We start from the raw sequence: 24,070 nt of genomic DNA, 5'->3' as shown, positions 1-24,070 counted from the left end.
TTATGTGGAAAGATCGCTTACATAACAGCTAATATACTTATGATCCGTTGTGAAACGTTTATGGACAATTGTAGACAGTTGTAGACTCTTTTAGTAAACATAAATATTCCGTTTATAACAGGTGTCATGTCAAATGAGGTAATAAGTGTCATAGTTGATCTTTAAAGAAAAGTCCTCAGTGAATTTGCTTATTTATAGGTAGATAATGCATTTGAATGGACATTCATTGTAATGTTTAGCTAAATAATGTATACTTTTGTCTCCGATTGACTAATGAATTGATTCATTACTTAGTTTTAATGAATTCACATCCTACTTTGGTTAGGTCTGCCTTTCTAGTAAATGTCTGTTTCGTTTGAGATTAAAATCGTTTCTTAACTATTCTTTTGCAACACGAGGATTTTGAATGTATGACGAATTGATAATAGATTTAATATTCACTCCCAATGGGAGAGAGGTATGATGATATGTATGTATCCTTAACCGACAAGCATGCATGAAAAGAATGATAACTGTTGATGAAGCGAAAGAGGTATGTAAGATTCGTAGCCATTGGCGTTTCATTGTCTCTGCCTACCCCCATGGGAAACAGGCCTGAGGTTATGTATGTATTCACTCCTTGCCAAATCTACGAGAATCCAGCACATATCCTTAATGACATCAAATGGAATACAGACGCAACAAGTCAAAACGCTTAACAAATTAATCCAAATAATTTAATCAATTATGTTATTGAATGAAAAGTCTCTAAAACAAAAGATAAATAAATAATCCAAACAGAATCACAGTTTACAATACCATCAATTAACAAAGAGTATGAAGTGACATAATGACTATTTTTAATGATGATCAGAGTCGATGGTGTACAAACAAGATCCCGTCGATTTCCCCTGTCATTAACATGGACATCAATCATGGGAATCGAGAGCGAACCAATAAACACTGCTTGCTAACTTGCAGTCCAGTTAAAATCTCATTATCACAGAAGGTAGTAAAGCAACGTACGGTTTCATTTAAGGTCGTCGTCGTCTGACCCTGAACTGTGGAACTGAACGGCTCGGTATTTTATTATTTGACCTTTTTTAAATGTTTAATTCGCTATGATAGGTGTTTGTGTTATTTTGTTTGTGTTTCTGATTGAAAAAACTTGAATTTTGTTGGTGAATTTCTTAAGTCATTCTCGTAAATGTACCCAAAAATAGAGTTTAAAAATATTATCGTCACGCCTTTTATCCCCAAACAGATGAAGAGGTAGGCACATAATTCACTGTGCAATGGACAGTTGTGCACCTACTTTTCACCATTTGGGTTAAGGTCCCATGTAATAGGGAGAGAAATATATACTGGACAATGCGAGACTCCGTGTTACTACTGAGAAATTGTCGAAAAACCGAAAAAGCCCAACCTCAACCTCTTGCCCGGCAGTTGCACTTGCGACCACTCCACCAACGAGGCAGTCAGTAGAGTTAAAAATAAAAATAATAAAAAATCTAACAGAAAGGTGCCAAAGTGCTTCAATAACAATTCCTAATTGGAACCTACTCCTTTTAATTTTATATTTCTACCCTAATAATCAAATTGGAGACTCATGTTCGCAGATGTCAATTAAAATTATTTAATTGATACCAGATAAGTGTTATTCCAATAACTACCCTGGTAGTTCGAAAATAAAATTCAAATTAAATATTCAACTGCAACGGCAGTAAGCGTTTATCGTGGAGCTACTTTACAGAAAAACTATTCTGGTCACGAAATTTTAAGTCTCGAACAACTGTGTTAATTAGATAGTCACTTTCCGATAATTGTCTAATTACGATTCCACACGCATGCGTCGCTAACCCTAATATTGTTCGCCTATCTGTTTGTTACATTAAGTAGTATATTTTTAAATACCTTTACTGAACGCAGTTGGGGCTGATAACAATGATACGGATTACTTTGAGCCAGTATTTCGCATCGAAGGTCTTATGGCTTAAACCTGATGTAATCTTTCCCCACAGAGCACAAAAAACAACTAAAAGTAATTAAATCGCAATTCGCAATCAGTACTGCAATTCAATCCAAAGTTGTAGAAACAATCATGGTTAAATTAAAAAAATATATATTAAAGAAAAATATAGGAATGGCAGGATAGACAGGCCAGCCAACAAGATTTGATAGACTAGACATATTCTACAAGAGATTGACCCATTCTTATCTGTCTAGCATCTTGATTTCTTTTCCATTGGGGCAATTATGGGAATAGATTTAAGAAATTATGGGAAAGTATATTTAAAACCTTTGGTTTAACGTTTAATATATTTGGTTTAACGTTTAAAATATTTTTGCGCCAGTTTTTGAAGTGCTACAAAAAGTAACAATACACTGCTCAATTAAGTCATTGTGATTAAATTGCCTACATTCCAACAGTATTTTTTTATTGTAAATATTGAAAAACCAACAGTATTTTTTTATTGTAAATATTGAAAAACTTCTATCGACATTGAGAGAAATAACTTACCAGTTCTTTTTAGTCGAGTTTTTAAGTAAAACACAGTCAGACGTACTGTTGCACCAACTCGAGCGAACAATATTCTAGACGCATGAATAACTGGCAGTTTATAAATATAGGTACGACTGAAATATTAACCTACATATTATTTAAAAAGTGATATCGAGATCACGACTAGAATAAAATATTAAAATAAAACGTACTTCGTGATCAGCATATAGGTACTTATGCTGCAAAAACTATAAGCTGCAAATGAAGCATTTTTATATGTGTTTAGTCGGCCATTACAATTAAAACAGTAATGACACGAAATTATAAAATGTGTTAAATATTTGACCGTTTCGTTGAATTATATGAATAGAACAAATAATATTAATGGAGCAATAGAAATATACTGTGTTATAGCCAACTCGACTCGACAGCCTTCCTTGCTTAATTTTGAAATCGGTTTAAAATACATTTATTGGTAAACAATAAATATTTTATTCTCAAAACATAGTGGCATATACTTTTTTACAACTAAATAGGCTTCTCCATTCACTTAGCACAATACAAGTGTAGGTATATTTTTTTTATTAATAGACACGTATTACAAACGGATTAACATAACAATGTTCCGTCAGCTGAACAAATAGAAGTCAATGGTGTACTTGTTAAGAAACTTCATTTAGTAACTTTAAACTAAGTAACTTCTGTATTAGAATTTTTATAGCACGTACTTAGAACTTTCATATATCTATTAGGTCTTGATATAATCATCATTATCATCATCATAAGCCTATTCTCGTCCATTGCTGGACATAGGCCTCTTCAATGTTACTACTGAGCTCGATCTCAACTCTACGCATCCAACAACTACTAGCCACCATGTGGATTTCGTCATTCCACCTAGCTGGAGGGCGTCCAACACTACGTTTGGTTAGACGCGGTCTTCACTCTAGAACACGTCTACCTGGTTACCTGCCCACTGCTATTTCAGCTTGTTAATCTTCTGTATACCTAAGTATATAAAACTCTTCCGTCACTGACTAACTGACTGACAACGCACAGCCAAAACTACTGGACCTAGAAAACTGAAACTTAGCATGTATGCTCCTTAATAAGTGTAAGGGAGCACTAAGACAGGATTTCCTTAAATTTTCATGGAAAGTGGAAGAACGGGCATCACCTAAAAATATGTTATAGCCTTTAACTCGTCTGGTGATACTTAATAATCAATTTTATGATCGAAAACTTAAAATATACATTTTGAAAATACCTGTTACATATAAAGTTCCACTTATTTTTATCATGAGTGTATACACTTACTTTTTCCGCGAGTGGTATTGTAAAACAAACATTATTCAATCATAATCACAAGTCTACCATTCACATTTTTCGCTTCCCTGCACTTCAAGTGATAAGGACGTGAAATGGTCTATGATTTTTCTGATAAAACTCTAGGTATATGAGATTCAATTGAAATAACGGTAAATCAATTCAGTTATGAAAAAGGAAAATTGTTCTAAAGTAGGTAATTTAAGTTTATTTTATTACCCCATCTCAATTTACAAACACTCGTATATTAACTACTCTAGGTAAATCCTAAATCTAGAAAACAATATTATCTAACACATCTTTGCCTTGAATTGAAGTTAAAATCCTATGCTCGAAAAACACAAGCAACAGATTTTCCAACTAGGGTTACGGAAAAAGCAACAAGTTACCGCAGCCCCGGCTTGGAGCAGTACTTGGTGCACTCCTTTACGCTTCACCCATGGCACTGGGGTAATGCGGTGATTGTTCACCTCAAAATAAAAGTAACCGATTTTTTACAAATCGGATGAATATTTTGGGAATGAAAACACAAGATTGTTCCACCGTAGTATACAGGTTTAACATAAAACGAAATGAGAGCGCGTTCAGCGCTCTGATTGGTTGGTTCACTCGCACCGGCCAATCAGAGCGCCGACCGCGCTCTCGTTTCGTTTTCGTTTAACGTAAAGCAAACTTGTAGGTACTAAGGGTACTGCTTTTCTTTCCATCTCCAAACTACTTTACTATTTACGCACTTTGTTTTACTGACGCAAAGCTGACGTGACGCAACGCCCACGTGACGACACCATGTCAATAAGTCGATGCCAGTTGATATTGACACAACCATTGAATGGACCGCCTGTTTTATGACATGATTAAATATACCTACATTATTTTTAGATGCTTTTTGGTTCTCGCCATGTATACTAAGCCGACTAAAACCCGTGTTGTTGTCAAGGACAAAGTTGAACGTTTTGTTTTTTTTCCTCAATATGACAGCTGACGTATGATGAATTGTCACTTTACAACTGTCATGCGTACGAGTTTGTAACCTAGGTAACAAAATTACACGTGATAAATGTAGGCTCATAAGTAGGTACTCTAAAGAAACAGAGGTATAATAATTTATTGTGCAAACCGACTTTTTTAGTTATTTTTTATGAGATAGATAGACGGGAAGAGAAAGAAATTAATGATCATGGTCACTAAGCTTGCTCAAGGCAGCTTAGTTCAGGTCTGCTTACCATGTTTTTTCTATGGTTCAAGCCGGTAAACGACGAATCACCTGATGGTACGCAATCGCCGCTGCCCATGGAAACCCGAAACAACAGAGGCGTTACAAGTGCGTTGACGGCCTTTTGGGGGTTAGGAATTTAAAGGTTGTTAGAGAATCGAGCAGTGGGATTGTGAAGATTTGGAATTGGGTCTCCGGTAACCTCACTCACATAACGAAATACAACGCAAGCGTTGTTTCACGTCGGTTTTCGGTAAGGCCGTGGTATCACTCCGATCGAACCATATTTTATCATAGTTTCTTCCTTTATGAGCAAGTTGCTCGTGTTTGAGACCTTGGTCACCACTTCAACATTAGCAAAACCCGAAAACCAAAAATGTATTACATAAAGACCATTCACATATACAAACAGTAAGTAAAAATTGCAAGCCTTTGCAATAAAACAGGGCCTCACCTACCGATGTTATATTACCACTTAACTCATAAATTATACTCGTGCATAACCTACAATTTTACTGCAAAGACGTACTTGACCAGTTTTACGCATAAAAAACAAACTGTGTTACTGAACATCACCTCATTATGCATACCGACGCGTGCGCAGCTTACAACATAAAAATACGAATAAGTTACGCAGCCAGTCTATTCATTTGCAAATTACTGGCTGCATTCATGAATTCAATTTCCTTTAGGGTGAATAAAAAGAATAAAGTATTGATGGGTATAAAATACTTTTTATTTTTTTAAGAACTGCGTGTGGCTGCTTATTTTTAGACTTGTAACATTGTGGACGCGTGTTTAAAAAGAAAATAAAATTGTTTTAAATTAGCATGCCATCGCAAATGGTGTGATAACTTTGGATTATTTTATGGATATGCTTTTTTAATGTTTATTTTAATAAGTATGCACTTTTTTACTGTGTTTTGCAACGTATTGATAGCTTGGCCTATTTAAAATTAATTAATAAATACTGTACAAAAAATCTCATAACAATATTTTTACGACATACGACATGTAACGATAATACTCCGAACTATTTAAAAAATATCTGCTATTCTACCAACTAGTATCTACTAATTAGTATCCATTTATTTAAGACTAATTTAATAGTGTAAAAAATAAAAAGTAAAAAAAAACGATGTAAATTGGTATAAAAAATACTACTGAATCTTTACATAGTACATACCCTGGAGAATGTAGCAAATCCATCTCCAAACACAACACTTAGTACTTACTTATTTTAAGAAAAACAGTTTTCCAAATCAATTTTCCTCAAAGAATTCACATTCAAAACCGTCTGATACAAAAACACAACACAGGAAGCGTATTCACATTAAAAAAAAACACGACCCGTCTCATAAATCTTTAAAACTATTTAATATTCGGCGAAAATATTATTTGAAAATCGAAATATCATTAGGAGTGTCTCGGTGAATCAATTGTATCGGAGTGACCCCGTGGCTCGACTGACAAAATAGTCAGTCATTGGGGGAGACGCAAGCCACAGAAATGATCAGTAAGACAGTTTTGAAATAGCAACGCGTTTATTGCAACATCTATACTTTGATTGCGAATTAAGAAACGTCTAAGACTGTTAAGCCGACACCAGTGGTTGTATTTAAATTAGCCTTCGTTATTATTTTTGCTTGAGGAACATGGAGTGTAGTACTAAATCCCTTTATTATGCTGCGTGGGAGTTCGTTACGTGTCGTCTTTTAAATCTAAACAGTGTAATGTTTTGTAGGGGTGAATTTACGTGGGTAGTAGTACTTTATTTTCTTTTTGGTTATAACACGATAATGTCTAGATGTTTCCTAATCTTAAGAATAGTTTCTTCTTGAGCTTATTCAATATTTTCCTTTATGTGTTGTTCGAAATGGATGTGGTTGACGTTTCCTGTAATAATGTCCAGCTATTTTGAACGCTAAACACATCGGACTCGCAGGTGTGCTGCCATTTTCGGAACAAATTCCGTAATTCTTCCGTAGAACTAGTAGCTAGTACCATTGTTGCGCTTGTCCTTGAATTTAATTCGGAATACAGATCGAATAATTTTGTAATTTATTATTAGTATTGTTGAAACCAAAATCAGTTTACATGGAGCTAATTTTAATTGTTATTTTTTGATATCTCAAGGTAACTTCCTCGGTAAGAGGTCTTTGCAATAGGCGAGAACAAACTGCCATGCTTAAGGCACCATTCCAGGAATTGTTTTTTTACTTTTGTAACAATAGTGTTAAAAACAACAACTACTACAAAGCAACTTTTCAAGAACCTAGTTACTCCTTTGGCAAATAACAGACCTTACATTCAATATATGAACATACTCTGTACACAAGATATATATAAACAAGACAAGACATAAAAACAATGATTATTTACGTATGTGACAAACAGTGACATACCACACCAAGAGAACGAAATTACTACGTAGTACAAAAACTACAAAGACAAATTATAGTAGATTTTTCCGTTACAATAGTTATGCAAGAACGCGACAAAATCTTTTTACATTGTTCTCGAGAGACAAAAACGTGGTCGATAAAAAACTTCGCATCTTATTTCGCGATCGCTATCGTATTTCGACACGGCCGTGAGAAATTAAAGGCTTACGCACTAATGAAATGCATCTATCTTATTGTTTTTTATGGCATACAGTGGCAAATGAGGAGACGAATCACCTTGATGATGGTCAGCAATCGATGACGCCCATTGATACCCAACATCAGAAAAGATATAAGGATATAAAAGGATCAGGATATATAAGGAACAAAGTAAAAAAAAAATTTGAAAAGAGCAATGATGGAGTGTCTTCCTCGTACTTTTCCATTCGAAGATACACTTGCAAGCTAGCTTCACTGACAGACAGACTGACGGACAATTCAATTTAATGTTTCAGAAGTGCGTAATTAAGGATTAATTGAAATAAATGCTTTGAATTTGAATTCGCGTTGCCATATTTTTAAGAATTGAGGGTCTTGTAATGTTCGACTGCCGAGTAACATACTTATTTTTATTGCCTATCTGTCCAACAAGAGCTCTCAGTTTAAATCCCTGAGTTTGTTAATGTTATTGACTATTTTTCTATAATTCTCAGTGATAGTACGGAGTCTATAATTGTGCCTAGTGAACACTATAATTGTGCCTAGTGTACACTAGGCACAATTATATGAATGTGTCTCTACGTAACCCTTCGAGAAGAAAAAGGCGTGGTGTTCTATGAAACAAACATAAAATGGAATGCCCTACGCATACCATACGTTTATATACCTATAAACAATTTGTTATTGTTTCATTAGGTATGCATTGTTTCTATGAATGAAAAATAAATATATTGATTTCTTTTTTCCTATAATCACTATTACCAGTAATGAAGAATTTTACATATTTTCTAGTACGGAATGTGTTATATTTTTTTCTTTATTTATTTATATTCGCATATAAACTACTGGCTTGTATTTGCTGCCAATCGTAAAGTAAAAGGCCCCAAGGCATTTTTTTAACGGGGGACATCATCCAATGTCTTTCCCCGCCTTGGGTGAGGCGAGGAAGTGTGTACCCTAGAAACTATCTTAGGACGCATTAATAACATTAACTTAAAATTGGAAATTACTTACAATAAAATGAATAGTGGGTGTACATTGTAGTACAGTGCACCTCTTCGGTGATAAAAGGCGTAACAAATAAAATGCCGGTTGATTTCCAAATCTTGGTTCATCAAATAAAACTGTCTACGAATTCAATTTGGTAATCTTAAAATAGGTATGATCTACCTGTTTACTTAAACCATTTTATGACCGTACTAGATTTACGCAATGTGAAGGTCGCATATTTTTAGCTCCACAGTTTGATCACATTTCATGAACATTCATTACCAATGGCAATTTGATTGATATCCAATGCTCTTTTTACTTCAATTTAGTTCATGTTAAACTACGACTTTCGTTTAATTTAACCATAATATATTCATTGTGATTGACATAACTACTTATCTAAGTTTTCACGATCAGTGTTCCAATAACAAGTGTGACCGTTTCATTAACTTTTCTATTTCGTGTAGCTTCGCCCTTACTTAAATATGCAGATTACTTAGAAGCCGAACGCTTGTAAATTCTTCGTTCTCTTGTGTCTACATAAATTGCTTAATCCAGTTTTTATCTGACTTCTAATTTACTATTTTCCCACACGTAACTAGCTGCCATGGTGAATTGCAGACAATCTATTTGAAACGACCGTTAAGTCTCTGAAACGAACCTATGGCTTTTTATTTAAAACAGTGCAGCCGATTCATTAACTAACTCTCAGTTGATTAGGCGATTTGTAACGGACATCGTAATGCGATTTTTGTTTCTAGAAACCGTTTAGTGCGGAAAAGAAACGACCGTATAACAAGACTTGATTGAACACGTTTGATTAAAAAGTAAGAATAGTTCGTAGATAAACGCAAATTTGCCTTGGATTGTTTTAAAAACACGTGAGTCTTCTTTTATCCTTCTAGTCGCTAAACATCTATGATTTTATTGAAGTTCGCTATAGTGTATTGTACCCCGCTGGCTAAGAAGAATTTGTTGTATTTTAACCCCATTTATGGGAGATATATCATTTTTATGAGCCTGATGGAGGTCCATAGTAGTTACAGGTACAGCTTATTCCACCGATTTATTAAATTCAGGGTATCGGTTACACTTTTCGTAGTTACAAAACTGTTTTGGGACCATTTTTACATGTAGGAACATTACTATTAAATTAAGTCTTATCTGAGTTTTTATTCACACAGGTAGTACCAATTGAATTCACAATGTCATGCCACGTACAAACGAGTTGACAGCCTACACAGTACACGCGTAATATTTAGCGATTAAGTAAATGGAGGTCATGCATTATGGAAGTTCTGAGTATATCAACAACATAGCTGAGATCATTCAGATTCGTCATGTTTCACAAATACTTGGGAATTCTCAAATATGCGAAACTCGTAACTTCAGTAAATTGGTTCACAATGGATTAAGTACGTAAGAACAGAATGACGTTTTTTATACGTAGGTAGGTATGTAACAAAGCGTGACGTTTAATTTCACTTTATTATCTTTTCAGATTCGTGGAAAGTGGATAACGAAGCCTGAAGATTACTTTTATCGCCATTCGGTACGAGCAAGTAGAGAATGCGCTACCAATGGGTTAACAAAGACTAACCTAATCATTTATCATAAACACAACTCATAACTGTTCACAGAGCCGGGCTATGGACCTCCTCTACATAAGAGGATTTGATTTTTAATAGGACAAACCCACCACTACCCCCTAAAACAACACCGGCAACCCCTGTAAGTCAGGATCTAGAATAGATACAACCATGAAAACACCAGAACACTGATGTCTAGCGCGTCACAGGGACATGATACATGTAATGAGGCTAGTTGGAGAGGCAATGAATAGCATATAGTTCAATACCAGGAACAAAGACGATTTACCTCCTAATTAATTAAATACCCTAATTGTAATTTTACCGATAAATGTAACAATTACTAGCTGTTTTCATTGGTACTTATAGTAGGTCTCGATAACTATTGAATGGAAAACTGTTGCATAATAAACAACAACAGCTGTGTAGACGTAATTTTTACAAGTGTTTGAGTGGTCACAAGTGCGAATGATTAAGCTTTAAGTTTTCAATGATTCTTAGTAGGTAGTGCGTCTAGAACTGTGCTTGAAGTTAAGCAAAAATCTCACCCCCAGTTACAGGAGGATATCGTTAACAGTGTAATGTGCACCTCTAATAATAATCCTAATCATTTGACTTATAGCAATAGATATTGTTATATATGGTAACTATAAATAGTACCTAATTCTTATTGACTGCCTCCTTGACCGAGTGGTTGCAAGTGCAACTGCCTGGCAAGGGGTTCGATTCCTGCGTCGGGCAAAGTAGGTATGAGTCATTTTTTTTTTCGAAAATTTCTCAATACGAGTCCGGCTCTGGAAATGTGCTTGGTACATGAAATGGCAATATCTATCACATGGTACTTAAATTGAAAAATGGCTATATGTTGTATAGTGGTATTACGAAGTTAATTCACTTTGTAATCTTATTTAAAGACAATATGAACCACAATATATGTTTACAAACATGAGAATGTCTAAAGGCGCTTCTACAACTATTTAAAACGAAAGACATTTGCTCTAGACATGGTAATTTGTAAATCTTCTTTATAGTATCGTCTGGTGATCCTGATAGAAAGAGACATTATGTAAATTCTGTAATTTTCGATATTGTGATCTTATCTGATTCCGATGAAAACTCTGGTCGGTTTCTTTTACTATTTTCTTTGCTTCTGGAACAGATGTAAATTGCTATTTATTGTTGAAAGTGAGATTGTGTACCTACCACTAAAACTGTTTTAACATTCTTTAATTACATGCTTGTTATCTTATTTATTGTTTAAGTTTGGTGGTCTATTGTTATTTAATTTTGTTTATTTGGTGAGTGGAAGGAGAGTACGGAGTAGTTTGCCCTGCAATAAGACGACCTATGATAATAATAATAATAAATGATGACAACGTTTTGCAACACACTTTATGCGTTTAAGAAGATTATTTGATTATTGCCCAATAATAACCATAAATCCAGACACCTCTATTACTATTTAATGTACACATTTCCTATCCAGGAAATAACTTCATTCACGAAGGAAAATTCTTTACTATAATAGATAATTTTTCCAAACTACAAATACAAACCACCTTTCATTATAGGAAAATGGTCTAAGAACCCATCGTAGAGCCTCTTTGATCTAATAATAATCATTAAAGTTAATAGATTCACTTAATCCTAAAATTATATCGCGGAAAAACCGAACGCAACACGAGTATAACGTAACCGGCGCACGCGATGCTTCAGTGAAAAAATCGGTTCATTGAATTGACATAAAGACGGATAGTAGGTACCTAACTATATGAACAGTTTTATACAGAGTGTAATATATAGGGTAGATGACCAATTTTTGTTTTAATGTCCACCTTGTAGTTTATTTTAAAACATCAGACACGAATATGTTTATTATCGTACGGAAACAAATACTTTCGAAGATAGGTATATTTATTTCGGATATCGCGTGACGTCATTTCTAGTTACATTTTATACGTAGCAATGACGTATTTGCTCTCACTCCTAAACTTCAATTCTTTATTGTTTATCGAATAATTAATTCATTTTATCTAAGTATTGTTTCCTTATAAGTATGACAAAATATAAAAATACGTTTCCAATCTTTTTCCATTACCTAATTGACGGACTAAATATATTTTTAATTTTCTTAACCCGTCATCATCCCTATTTTATAGAATTTTTGGATGATTATTGAAACTAAGGGGCTACTCACAATGGGTCAAAGAGTCAAAGGCCACGTATAGAAACTTGCGTACCTAGGTACCTTCTCAAATATATGTCCTTCGACATTCAATTGAATTTATTACACAGTACGTTTAAATTTTAAGGATGTTTAATTCTATTTTTGATATTGCAGTTACGCAATAACTGCAATATAGTAGTCTAACTATAGTATATAGTCATAATTCGCTCAGTTATCGTTAGTATTATCAAGAACCTTGATCTAACTATCACCCGCGAAATCAATCGCAGCCTGTACGTTTAATAGTTTTACACGCATACAAATGAATTTTGACGTAATATTTTTTTTTATTTACTCGCACTAAATATTATTGTGCGGATAATAGGTGTAGTCAGTGCTTGAACATACAATGCTGTAATTGTTTATGTACAATTACAACATTTAACATTACTTCATACTGTGACAAATTTCGCCTTCAATAAAAAAAATACTATCAACACTGTCTTCTATAATAGTTGCTTCGCCATCCATTGGTGAACTTGATCTTCAGCTGGTCGTGTTCAACTATAGGCAATCATATGTGTGTATGTATAACTTTAAGCAAATTCTCAGCCCGATCAGTTTGAAATTGACAAAATGTCATACAAACTTTCATTCCCTATTTTATTTCCTCAGGGGCTGATAAAAATCCTTTCTTAGCGGATGCCTACGTCATAACATAACATCTCCCTGCATCTGAAATTTCAGCTCCATCCATCCAGTTGTTTGGGCTGTATAGATCTACGCCAGTACTATGTCAGTCATGTAAATATCATGTAAAGGGACAGCTTTTAAATGATAAGTTTAGTTTCGTGATTTTCCTCTTCTAGTCTTCGATCATTAGTGATCGAAGCTTCTAGTAGATATTTTCTTTCACAACTTGCCTAATCTTTTGTAACACTGAGAGATATTCCGAGTCACAACGCGTAACGGACACTGTAAGGGCTTAACATTGTAACTATTAAGAAAGATAACAATAACGTAATATTACTTACAAATACGCATAATGGAACCGACCGACCGAGTGACAGTAACTTGACACAACGAATTCATCGTTTATTTTTAACTTTATTGTATCATTGTTTTAGGAGTCATATTTTTTTACGGTATTTAAGCGACTGTCTGTTTTCAATTTTATGAAAACTTCTCAGTACGAAGTCTGGAAATGTGCCTCGATACATGGCAATGAACTTTATTCGTGATACTAAAGGTGCTCCCACACAGCGGTTATATAACATTATACAACAATGTGTAACAATAACATTTGTGTTTAAACAAATTATAACAGTGGTTGTAGAGTATGTTACATGCTGTTATAAATGTTACACAATGTTGTATAACGTTATATAACTGCTGTGTGGGAGCACCTTAAGGTATATTATAACTAGTCTAAGGTGGTTGTTATCCTATATTTACTTATACTTACAAACAGATAAAGAATTCGTTGGTTTGTTTGTTTGTTTGTTTGAACGCACTAATCTACGGAGCTACTGGTCCGAATTGAATAATTCTTTTAATGTTGGATAGTGTATCAAGGAAGGTTATAGGCTACAAAAGCTTACACTATTTACGCTTACACGATCAGTAGGAACCGAACAGAGTGGGCGAAACCGCGTAGATGTAGCTAGTATTGAATAAATAATGCACTTCTATTAACCTCTTCAGACGTAACGTTATATTTTATAACTACCTATTTTAATGGAAGGCTAGATACAACAGGAAGGCTAGTAGACCGCAGTGTCTTAGTAAAAGGCAATGTTTTGGGTACGGAAACCAATTAAATGTCTGCTCCGTTGGCCTCTAGTCTAGTAATTGTGAATGACCTAATGTTAGCCTTGAGTGTTGGTGATTCTCAAATCCGAGAACATATATATGAACTTCTACAGATTACTTCTTCTGTCTACATAATAAATTAATCTTTTTTTTTATGGAGCTGATAACATTATTTTACAAGCTGCATGCTTTTATATAGATTTGTATATGGCAATAGGCTCACTTCCTATTACATGGGACTTACAACACATATGGTGAAAAGTGGGTGTGCATTGTATAGCGGCATTACATGCCGTAACGTGCACCTCCGCCTCCCCCTTCGAGGATAAAACGCGCGACGTTGCATGCATATGTGCTACTTATAAAAAGAAACGATTAAATTCCCGTAAAGACTGAAATATAAATGTATGCGTAATACATTTATATTTCAGTCTTTACGGGAAAACAAGGTAAGTAAGTATCGATAAAACGAGATACGTCTGAAAGAATACAACTCGATAACTACCATGCTCGATTACAAAACATTTGCTCATTACTTCGAACTTCATTCGACGGACGGATCTGCGGGCGTTAGCACGTCAACCATCTGACCGTGACCACAAAATTCGTGCCGAATCTGACCCAGTGTAACTTTCTTTTTGTCAATTTACGCTACTATTGTATAATAGTGAAATACCAAAGTTATTGGCAATATTTTGTTAAATAATAGGTACCGTACTTTACTGCTAATTTACTTTTATTTAGACCGGATTTTTGAGGTTTAGACTAGACTAGTACTCGTATTGTCTCACTTTCTTATCATTAAACTTTTTTTGTAGTCTTTGTGTAGTTTTGTAACGGGTTTTATTTACGAGGAGATTTTTTTAAAAAAAGTTCTATACCCTTAATACTAGTCTGCTTTACGTTGAACCAAAACGATACAAAAGAGCTCTGATTGGCTGGCGCGAATGAACCAACGAATCAGAGCGTCGAACGCGCTCCCGTTTCGATTTCGTTAATCGTAAAATAAACTAAGCCCTCTGTTGTGTCTTCTTCAACCAAGCTAACTATTTCTCTTCTTCTTTACTGTCTACGCAAACATAAATATTTTCCACCGGCACCTAAATAACCGCATACGCGGAAATAGCCCTTAACCTGTAAATTTTGTAATGTCATAATGGTTTGGCAACAGCCGTGCAATTTGCGGCTGCCTACTGAGTCTCGGCAGTGTTGGATTTACTACTTACTTTTCACTTTACTGATTACACAATCGTCTAATTATGTTGTTGATACGCGTGACGTTCTAACTCTTTAAATAGGTAAATTGATGGATAAAGATCCAGATCGCACAAAATGACAACAGCAGCTTTTAAAATTTCGGTGACCTGCCTGACATCATCAAGCCCTTGCCTTGGGTGGATACCTATTATGATAAAACATACTTTAAAAGAAAGTATGTGCTCAGCATTGGATATAACAACAACATGGAAGTAAAGAAATCTGATCTCGTACACCGTAGCTAAGAAAGTTCCAGTTACAAAATACTAGGTCTTTAGGGTAAGCACTCAGGCGCACTTAAAGAGCAGGTGTAACGGAGTGACAACCCTTGCAACTCTCACACGGTTGTTCATTGTTAACACAAACACCTGCGGCCGCGGGCTAATTGTGTAAGTACTATCGTAATCGCTTTCGACAACTTTTACAAACCCTGCTCAACAACTTTAGAACCTAGAACACAGGTTTAAATGCCAAGAAAGTCTTGCTAAATCTAAATGAAATGTTTCTAAAAATAAACATCGTGATCGTGAGCAGATATTTGCAAAATCAATCCTCTCACTAAATTATGTTATATACTTATATCCGACACAACACTAGACTGACTCTCCTTTAATTTGGCAATAATATTAACACATCTTGTTAACAAATAATAAACTGTTACCGGATAAACAGTTAAGGGAAAGACATTGACGAAACCTGGGCTTATAATTTCTAATTATTTTATTCGCCAACTTGAGCAAGCGTGGTTTAATCAAACCTTCTCCGTGTGGGAAGAGACTTTGGTCAGCAGTGGCCACTTATAAGCTGTAAGTTGATGTGAAACTATCACCTTATTTAAGTCTTTTACTGCCTTATTAAAGACTAATCGCATACGTTATTGCAGTCGTAATAATAGCAGCATAGTTATAAAACCTATCTACAAATTAGCAATGTGTCGGTACGGTAAAATGGCTTTTTTTAATAAATCAGTTTTGAAATGACATGTGACAACAAATGAAAGATCGTAATGAAGCTAAATATACCTAGAGATCCGAGGATTAAAAAAGCGAAAATACAATATTTGTTAAAAAATTGCAATATGAATAAAAAGTGTAACAAGTCTTCATATCACGTAAGAGCATTTCAGGCCAGATGGAACGTTGATTAAAATCGATCATGCATCAAAAAACAAGAATCCTTTATTTAACAACCGCACTGTAGAAACAACAGATTTTAATATAATTGCTTAACAACAAGACACAAATATTCTAGTATAGTCGACTCTCGATAATTCAAACCTTCGATAATTCGAACCTCTCGGTAATTCGAAGTTATCACTAGGTCCCTAGAAAATCTCTTTATATTTCGAACTAAATCAATACATTTTTGTGCACTCGGTAATTCGAACAAAAAAGTCATTGCTACGTAACCAAATGACTCGTTAATTCGAAGTTGCAGAGAGAAAGGGACAGAAAGATGTTTGAAGAATTTGCGGTAAGGCACCTAAATTCTGAGGCAAGTTCAAATTTCGAACCATTTCAATATTTTAGGAGTTCTTCGAATTTCGGATTAAGGAAAATCGACTGTACCTATTTACAACAATGAATATAATAACATTATAATTGATCCTTTTTACTGGAAACATTATAACAGTCAAAATTAACTTGGTTTTACAGCCTAACTAGACTAGCTACATCACTATTACCAGACTAAATTTTTTACTAAGATCTTGTATTCCAAAATCAGATCCAACAGCCTAATAAGACTTTCTGACCTAACCTAGTCCAAAACTTTGATCACTAATGAAACAGTACTTATAGTTACATATTTAAAAAAAACTCAAAGAACCCATGATTTCTTTTACTGGTCAGTAAAATATAGGAACGGGCCGTCGTTTACTCAGCTCGTAGCACACTCGTAATGAGACGCCATTAAACATTGATGACGGTGATGTCGAGCCAATCAATGAGTAACATGAACTGTTGATTCGAACACGATATCTTCTCCGTTCAACATTTCATTGCCAAGATAATTTCAAACATTTGTGAACTTTATGCATTTAGACCTAAGTGTAAAATGCTTGAAGAATATTTACAGTACCTACTTGCTTCCCTATATCTTCAATCTATTTAGTCCATCAGGAAGGTAATGAAAAAGTATTAGTATTTTTTTATTTTGTCATATAAGATAAAACGAATCAAAGAGTTGGAGTAGGAGTAAGCACGTCATTTATACGTAAAATATGTGCCTAGAAATGACGTCACGCGAAATTTCAAATACGTCTCTAATGTTTGAAAATATTGTACAAGACGGACATTGAAATAAAAAGTAGTTATCTAGACTATTAGTGATGCTTCGGAAGAACACAACTAGATCATTACAAATGATTATAAAACTGTGCAGTACGTACAAATGGAGAATGTAATCGAGTTCAACAAAAACTAGAACGACACGAGCGATAAAATCAAAGACTGGAAAAATCTGTCCCTAGCCTTGTTTAACATTGAGCTAGCTAAATTGAACGTTGCGTCAAATACACCCACATCCGGCAGCTGAGCGCCAATGATCAAGTGTAATTAAGCGTCAACGTGGCCTCAAGCGTATAATAGTGTCAAGCTTACCTTGTATAAACATAAAAAATAAAATTAATACCCTGTGTACCCTGTTAAAACTAGGTACCAACCTAACTTAACTACAAAATTGTCGTAATGTTCGAGCGAACTAGCTAATTAGACCCCATTTCTCCTCCTCGATGTAGCATGTCATCCGATACTAAACAGTCAACAACCAAGGAGGTCTAATTGCACCATAGACACCACAATTTTCTCGTCGGAAATGGAACATGAAAAAAATAGTCAGTTTGATACGCAACCCCATTATTACTGCTTTGTCATTATGCAGAAACAAAGTTAATGATACATACAGGCTAGGTACACAGAGCGATGAGGGATTCATTTGTTTTGTCACGTTGCACTGGAAAAGCTTGTGTGCAATTAATGGAAATACATACCCATTTGTAAGGCTTTCTAACTGGCAAGTTTCCCAAGACCACATGGAAAAATTTACATAGTTTCTTTTTCAATGAAAATTCTATTAACTACACACACACACACACACACAACGTCACGCCTTTTATCCCCGAAGGGGTAGGCAGAGGTGCACATTACGGCACGTAATGCCGCTATTCAATGTACACCCACTTTTCACCATTTTGTGTTAAAGTCCCATGTAATAGGGGGTGAGCCTATTGCCATATCCTGGACACAATTCCAGACTCCGTGCTACCACTGAGAAATTTTTCGAAAATCCGAAAAAAGCCCAGTAATACATTGCCCGACCCGGGAATCGAACCCGAGACCCCTTGTTCGGCAGTCGCACTTGCGACCACTCGACCAACGAGGCAGTCTATTAACTACAGTCACTATTTTACAGCAGTTACATATAACACTTACAACGTTACATGATTACGTCTTAGCATTAAACAATTACAAAGTGTAACTTTACAACTCTGATTATTTTCTCAGCTATCGAGCACCAGTGTAGTTTAAAACTACGCACAAGTATGTTTCATGCTCACAAATGCGATCAATCATAAGAAACTGACATCGAACTCATTACTGAGCAATTCCATGTAAAATTATTTACAGTTGAAACTGTGCAAGGAAATGGAAGCGAGAAACAATCTGAGGTTGTTTAAGATGGTTGTCAAGATGAGATGAAAACTAAGAAAATAGAGAAATAAATTCTCAATAATTAGAACAATCAAAATGTTTCGAACGATCATGAAATTGGTAGTAATGCAAAGATTTGTAAACAGAAAGCATGTTTATACCTGCATCAGGGTGCCATTGTAACCAGCTATATGCTTTTGGTTACGCAATGGCATTACTGAAACAAACCAAGCTAGCTTATAAACTAAAATCAATTATTCTTACGGCAATATACGTCAGAATAGTCGGTCGATGAAATTGCAACGCTTTAATGAATTTTTAATTCATTTCGATGGAAAAATCTTAATCAATAATGGTTATAGTTTCCACTATGTATTAATTTTATGTCAAGTTGGTACCTATATGCTTTATTGAAATGCAATTATAGTTAGTATGTTATTTGCAGATTTCAGGCATTTCTTATTAGATATTTTATATGTATTAATATCACGCCACATTACGTAAATGTAATGTTATAATGTGTGACTAATTTGAATTTTCAAATTGTTTATTATGCTCTATAGTATGGATGGTGAATTTAAACCTACATTGTAGTGAGCCAATTATTCCTTAGAAACAGTTTGTTTTAAGTCGGACGAATAATACATGAATGATAACTACCTATTTTAGTTTCTACGTTTAAATATGATGGAATGGTTGCAACGACTACACAATGATTGAGTCCTATTTTCAAGTCGGCTAAAGCGAGTTGATGATCCGGAGCAGCGGACTTCTTCCGGAGCTGTGGACTACCTAGTGGGTTTTCCGGGGCTCGAAAAGCAGGAGTAGAAACGGGGTGGTTTTTAGTCAGTAAGAGTCCGACACGGGAGTATCTCGCCTCGCCCGAGGCGGGAGAAGTCATTGGATTTTTCCTCCCTAAAAAAATAAATGATCAGATCTGATTTAATCCAACCACAAATGTACATATTAGTTAAATAAATGAATTTATAACGTTAAGGCATTCAACAATCTCCGTTTAGATCTGCAGTTTCTGTCGCTGCACTATTTTCCTACGCTTAGGTACTAGCTTTCTAGCCAGGAAATTCTTTAGCCTTTAGCCTTCGAAATTTCTGACTTGATATAATTTATAGCGATCGTTTTAGATCTCCCGCGGTGTCCAGTAAGAAATATACGATGGTGTAATAACCCGATATTGGAAGAGAAATGATTTACTACTAGAAACCAATTAATATTATTATCACCGTGATTATTACTACAATACTATATGACAAGCAATGACTGCACAAAAAAGGACTGTAATTGGACCGGTATTAAACTTTTTAATGCTAATCGGTAACAACGGATTACAAAAAGTCTTATTGCTTAGTTATTATCGTTACTCAATAAAAAAGGTGTACACAAGTATGTCTAAGTCGTCACATTGCCTCAGCATGTTGCTTCGACTACAAAAAGTATAGATACCTACTCTATGCGCTATGCGTATATCTACAAATTACGGACAGTGAGCCTTTATTTTTGTTCGATTTGGATTTCGAAATGGAAATGTATGTTTCTTTATCTAGAAGAAACGTCCTGCACTTAGCAACAAGTGGCCTGAAAAAGGAGTATCTATAGTAATGTACTAGCTTTCGACCAGTCTTCTCCCGTGAGGAATTTTCCAAATTTCTCTCAAGACTTCGAAATTTGATTTCAATAAAGCACTGATTATTGTTTTTTTACAAATACTTAAATTGGAATTTCTAGTATTGCTTCAGCTATGTCAAAAACCTAAAATGTAACTTTGAAATAGAAAGTGTAATAAAATTTAAGTTGATTCATTCATTTACATTTAGCAAAATGTCATTGAAAATTTACCGTTGTTGTTTATGTAACACCATCGCAATTGATTAGCAATAAACGAATTAATAAAGCGATCACTTGAAATATCTTTTTTTTCCGACAAAAGAAACGAGAGTTTCCGAAACTTTATCTTAGGAACTGACCTGTAAATGTTCCGAAATTACATTTTAATAATACATAATTATGCAGGCTGGCGCAACAATTGGCCAGGATTTGATTTTGATGTCAAGAATAAAAATGTGAAGAGGAAAAATATTGGATCTCTATATTCAAATACACTAATTTCCAGGCTGTCATTTATAACCCTTAGTCGGGAAATTAGATGTTGTTTTATTCCTGTGCTTCAGTTAATAAGTTAATCTGTCGGTACATAAGCTGAAAGTTACTATTTGATGGCATGTTTGGTAAATAAGGTGAACATTGGTCACTCTTTGCGGACTTCCGAAGGCAGATGATCACTTCAAATCAGCTGATTTAAAGTTTAAACTAGTTAAAAAAAGGGCAGGAGAAATACTACGGTATATGTAAGTATGTAATAACTCTATAAAGGAATAAATGTTGAAACACTTCAAGAAATCAGTTTCTCCAGAAAGTGAAAGACTATCACGATATAGTCCATATATGGGAGCAAGCCATAACAAAATGTTTAAATAAATGCTTCTTTACATATTTGGTTGTATTTGAGAAAGTATCTAACTGGACAATAATTTTTATAGTGTTAGAGCACTATATTAAACCTAAAACGATATTTCCGAAGCTAGACGACCTTCAAACCTTCAAGAAAAGAGCGTATTAATTTTAAAAAGGCTGACAACGCACCTGTGGTATCCATGGACGGCACTGATCGTTTACCATCGGGTGATCCGTGTGCTCATTTCCATTTAGCATTTGCATTAAAAATAACTTGATAAGTATCTAATTTGCCCAATCCAGGTAACAATCAAGATGGAGTTGAGATGGAATGAAATTATTATTTATTTTTTTGTAACATTTACACTTCAAAAATTATTATATAGAAAAAAATCTAGACGAGGTCAGCATTTCCTAACGGACTACTCTGAGAAGAAATGCTGAAACAAACTCAGCCGTTGTTCAGTTGTTTCTAGTTGCTACATAAATATACAAACATACGTACCTACTAATTAATATTAGTACCAGTACTTGTCTACAATGTATTAGTTGTCTTGTCAACTGGACATTGCATTCAGATATTATTATAAAACCAGTGTCTACATGGGTATTAGGTTTGAACAGGTTATTTGAGCTACATTATTTTGCAATTTGAATCGCCACCCGTTATTAGCTTACCCACACGCAATCTATGTATTTATATACAAATTACCTTACATTGAAAGCAGTTTTTTTATAGTTAAAATTATAAAAGTTATTTAGATGAAACAAAAAAGATTTAATGTCCGTATTGAAATTGACGTATTTCGTAAATTGACTTTGTTACTATGTCAATTGAGTTTACTTTTATATAGTTTAGTTTCTTTGATATGATTCAGTTCGTGTTCAATAACTTTACATAAAACGGCAAATGTAAATAAAAACAGTAGTAGATACCATTAGCACTATGAATGTGTACAACAAATCAAAGCATTTGGAAGACTATTTTGTAACTGATATACCTAACTTTAACATTTAAGCAGGTCTTAACGATTCGACATGCCTTCTAAAGTTGAAAGATGCGTGTTTTAGAGAATGTAGACCGACTAAAAGTCGCCGATTACGACAGTTTTGTACAAGGTGCGGTGAACGTCATCTCTGAATAGATATAGGTACTCCATCTAAATGTTATTAAGCAGTTTATTATAATAATGTTATTCACTTTCAAAAATACCTAAATAAATGGAATGGCGAACTAAAATCCTATTTTTAAAACTTTTGCCCTAATGATCCCTTTTCACTATTCATTGCTTAACAGGTTTTGCAAGGTTAAATAAAAAAAATGGTATTTTGTGTTAAAGCAACTGACGTTTTTTACTTTTAACAACGTTTTGTATCATTTTAAATTGCATTGCTAATTGTGGATTTTACAAACTTACCATCAGACCACCACAGATGGGGCTCAGTATGGCTGATGCCTGATCAGTGTAGTTTTTAGTCAGTAAGAGTCTGACACTCCCTCTCGTCTCGCCCAAGGCGGGAGAAAGAAATGGATGATTTTCCCCTCTTAAAAAAGAGTTTTCCGTGAATAGAAATACTGCATTACATAAATTCCGTCTTTCTATAATTAGGTACGGAACAGTACCAACTTTTACAGTGTAAAATGTATGTTTGGAAAACAATAGAAAAGTTGTAAATAACACCACATTAGGTAACGTTCGTTCTCGTTCTCTTTGATAAGTGGTATAATCGGTAGGCGTTTCTTTTTCCGTACTATTTATGGTTATTTTAAACCTAGCTTTTTAAGGAGCTCAAGGGAGACGCAGTACTCACAAGGGATAGGATGTAATGTGCACCGTGTGGGCTGTAGAGGAGTCTATAAGAAGACCCGGAGCCGGACTCCTTCCTCTTTCATATTATTCTTCTGACAATCTATTCATCTATTCTTTGGTCGTCCTCTAGACCTTTACCATCTTCCAACATAAATTACTGAATGTACTAGTGATTCTAATGTTTATTCGTTTCCATTTACGGCACCAGAAGGTCCTTTGGAAAGCGTATGAGGAGCCGTCACAGAGGCCCGTTGAACATTTGTAATCTAAGTGAAATGGGACATCAGCCGGCAATTATCCCTGTATGCACTATGGAAGTGCACCCAAGGACAATCCCCGGTTGTTGCAGGAGTATTGTAAAATATGGTTAATTTAATGATTAATATTATTATCACGCATGATATTCGCTTTGTTATTTCCCGCTAGTTCATTAATTAATTGTATTATTAAACATTACTCACCTTAATTAATGAAATATAGGTTACGCAGAGACAGAAATATGTAACTAAGAATACATTGTGCATCTTATTGATAACTAATATTAATCTTACCATATATGTGTTGATAAATAAATAACTAAATAATTTTAATTACGAGTTATCTTCATAAGTACATAGATACATTTCTAAGTAAGTATTGTTATTTACTTAATACCAATAATGAACACAATTAAGTTTCCAAATAAACTCGTCAACTTTCAT

The 24,070-nt window shown here is 34.6% G+C and overlaps 1 protein-coding gene across 3 annotated transcripts in view; it reads right to left on the bottom strand.

Moving 5' to 3' along the window:
* Nucleotides 1–24,070, bottom strand: part of LOC118263979 (extracellular serine/threonine protein CG31145) — a 111,990-nt gene that overhangs the window by 86,499 nt on the left and 1,421 nt on the right. The window contains exon 1 of one of the 3 annotated variants that reach the window (XM_050704827.1): nt 6,208–6,245. The exons of 1 other annotated variant lie outside the window; for it this stretch is intronic. In XM_050704827.1, the coding sequence (XP_050560784.1) occupies nt 6,208–6,230 (23 nt within the window). In that variant the 5' untranslated portion in view covers nt 6,231–6,245. Of the gene's footprint in view, nt 1–2,500; nt 2,612–6,207; nt 6,246–24,070 lie in introns of those variants that run through there. One more of the 3 variants, XM_050704830.1, reaches the window with a different exon arrangement.

The sequence above is a fragment of the Spodoptera frugiperda genome, chromosome 26 (assembly GCF_023101765.2).
Source record: "Spodoptera frugiperda isolate SF20-4 chromosome 26, AGI-APGP_CSIRO_Sfru_2.0, whole genome shotgun sequence".
NCBI lineage: Eukaryota > Metazoa > Arthropoda > Insecta > Lepidoptera > Noctuidae > Spodoptera > Spodoptera frugiperda.
The sequence above is the reverse complement of the archived record's forward strand: the minus strand, read 5'-3'. Positions and strand labels throughout refer to the sequence as shown.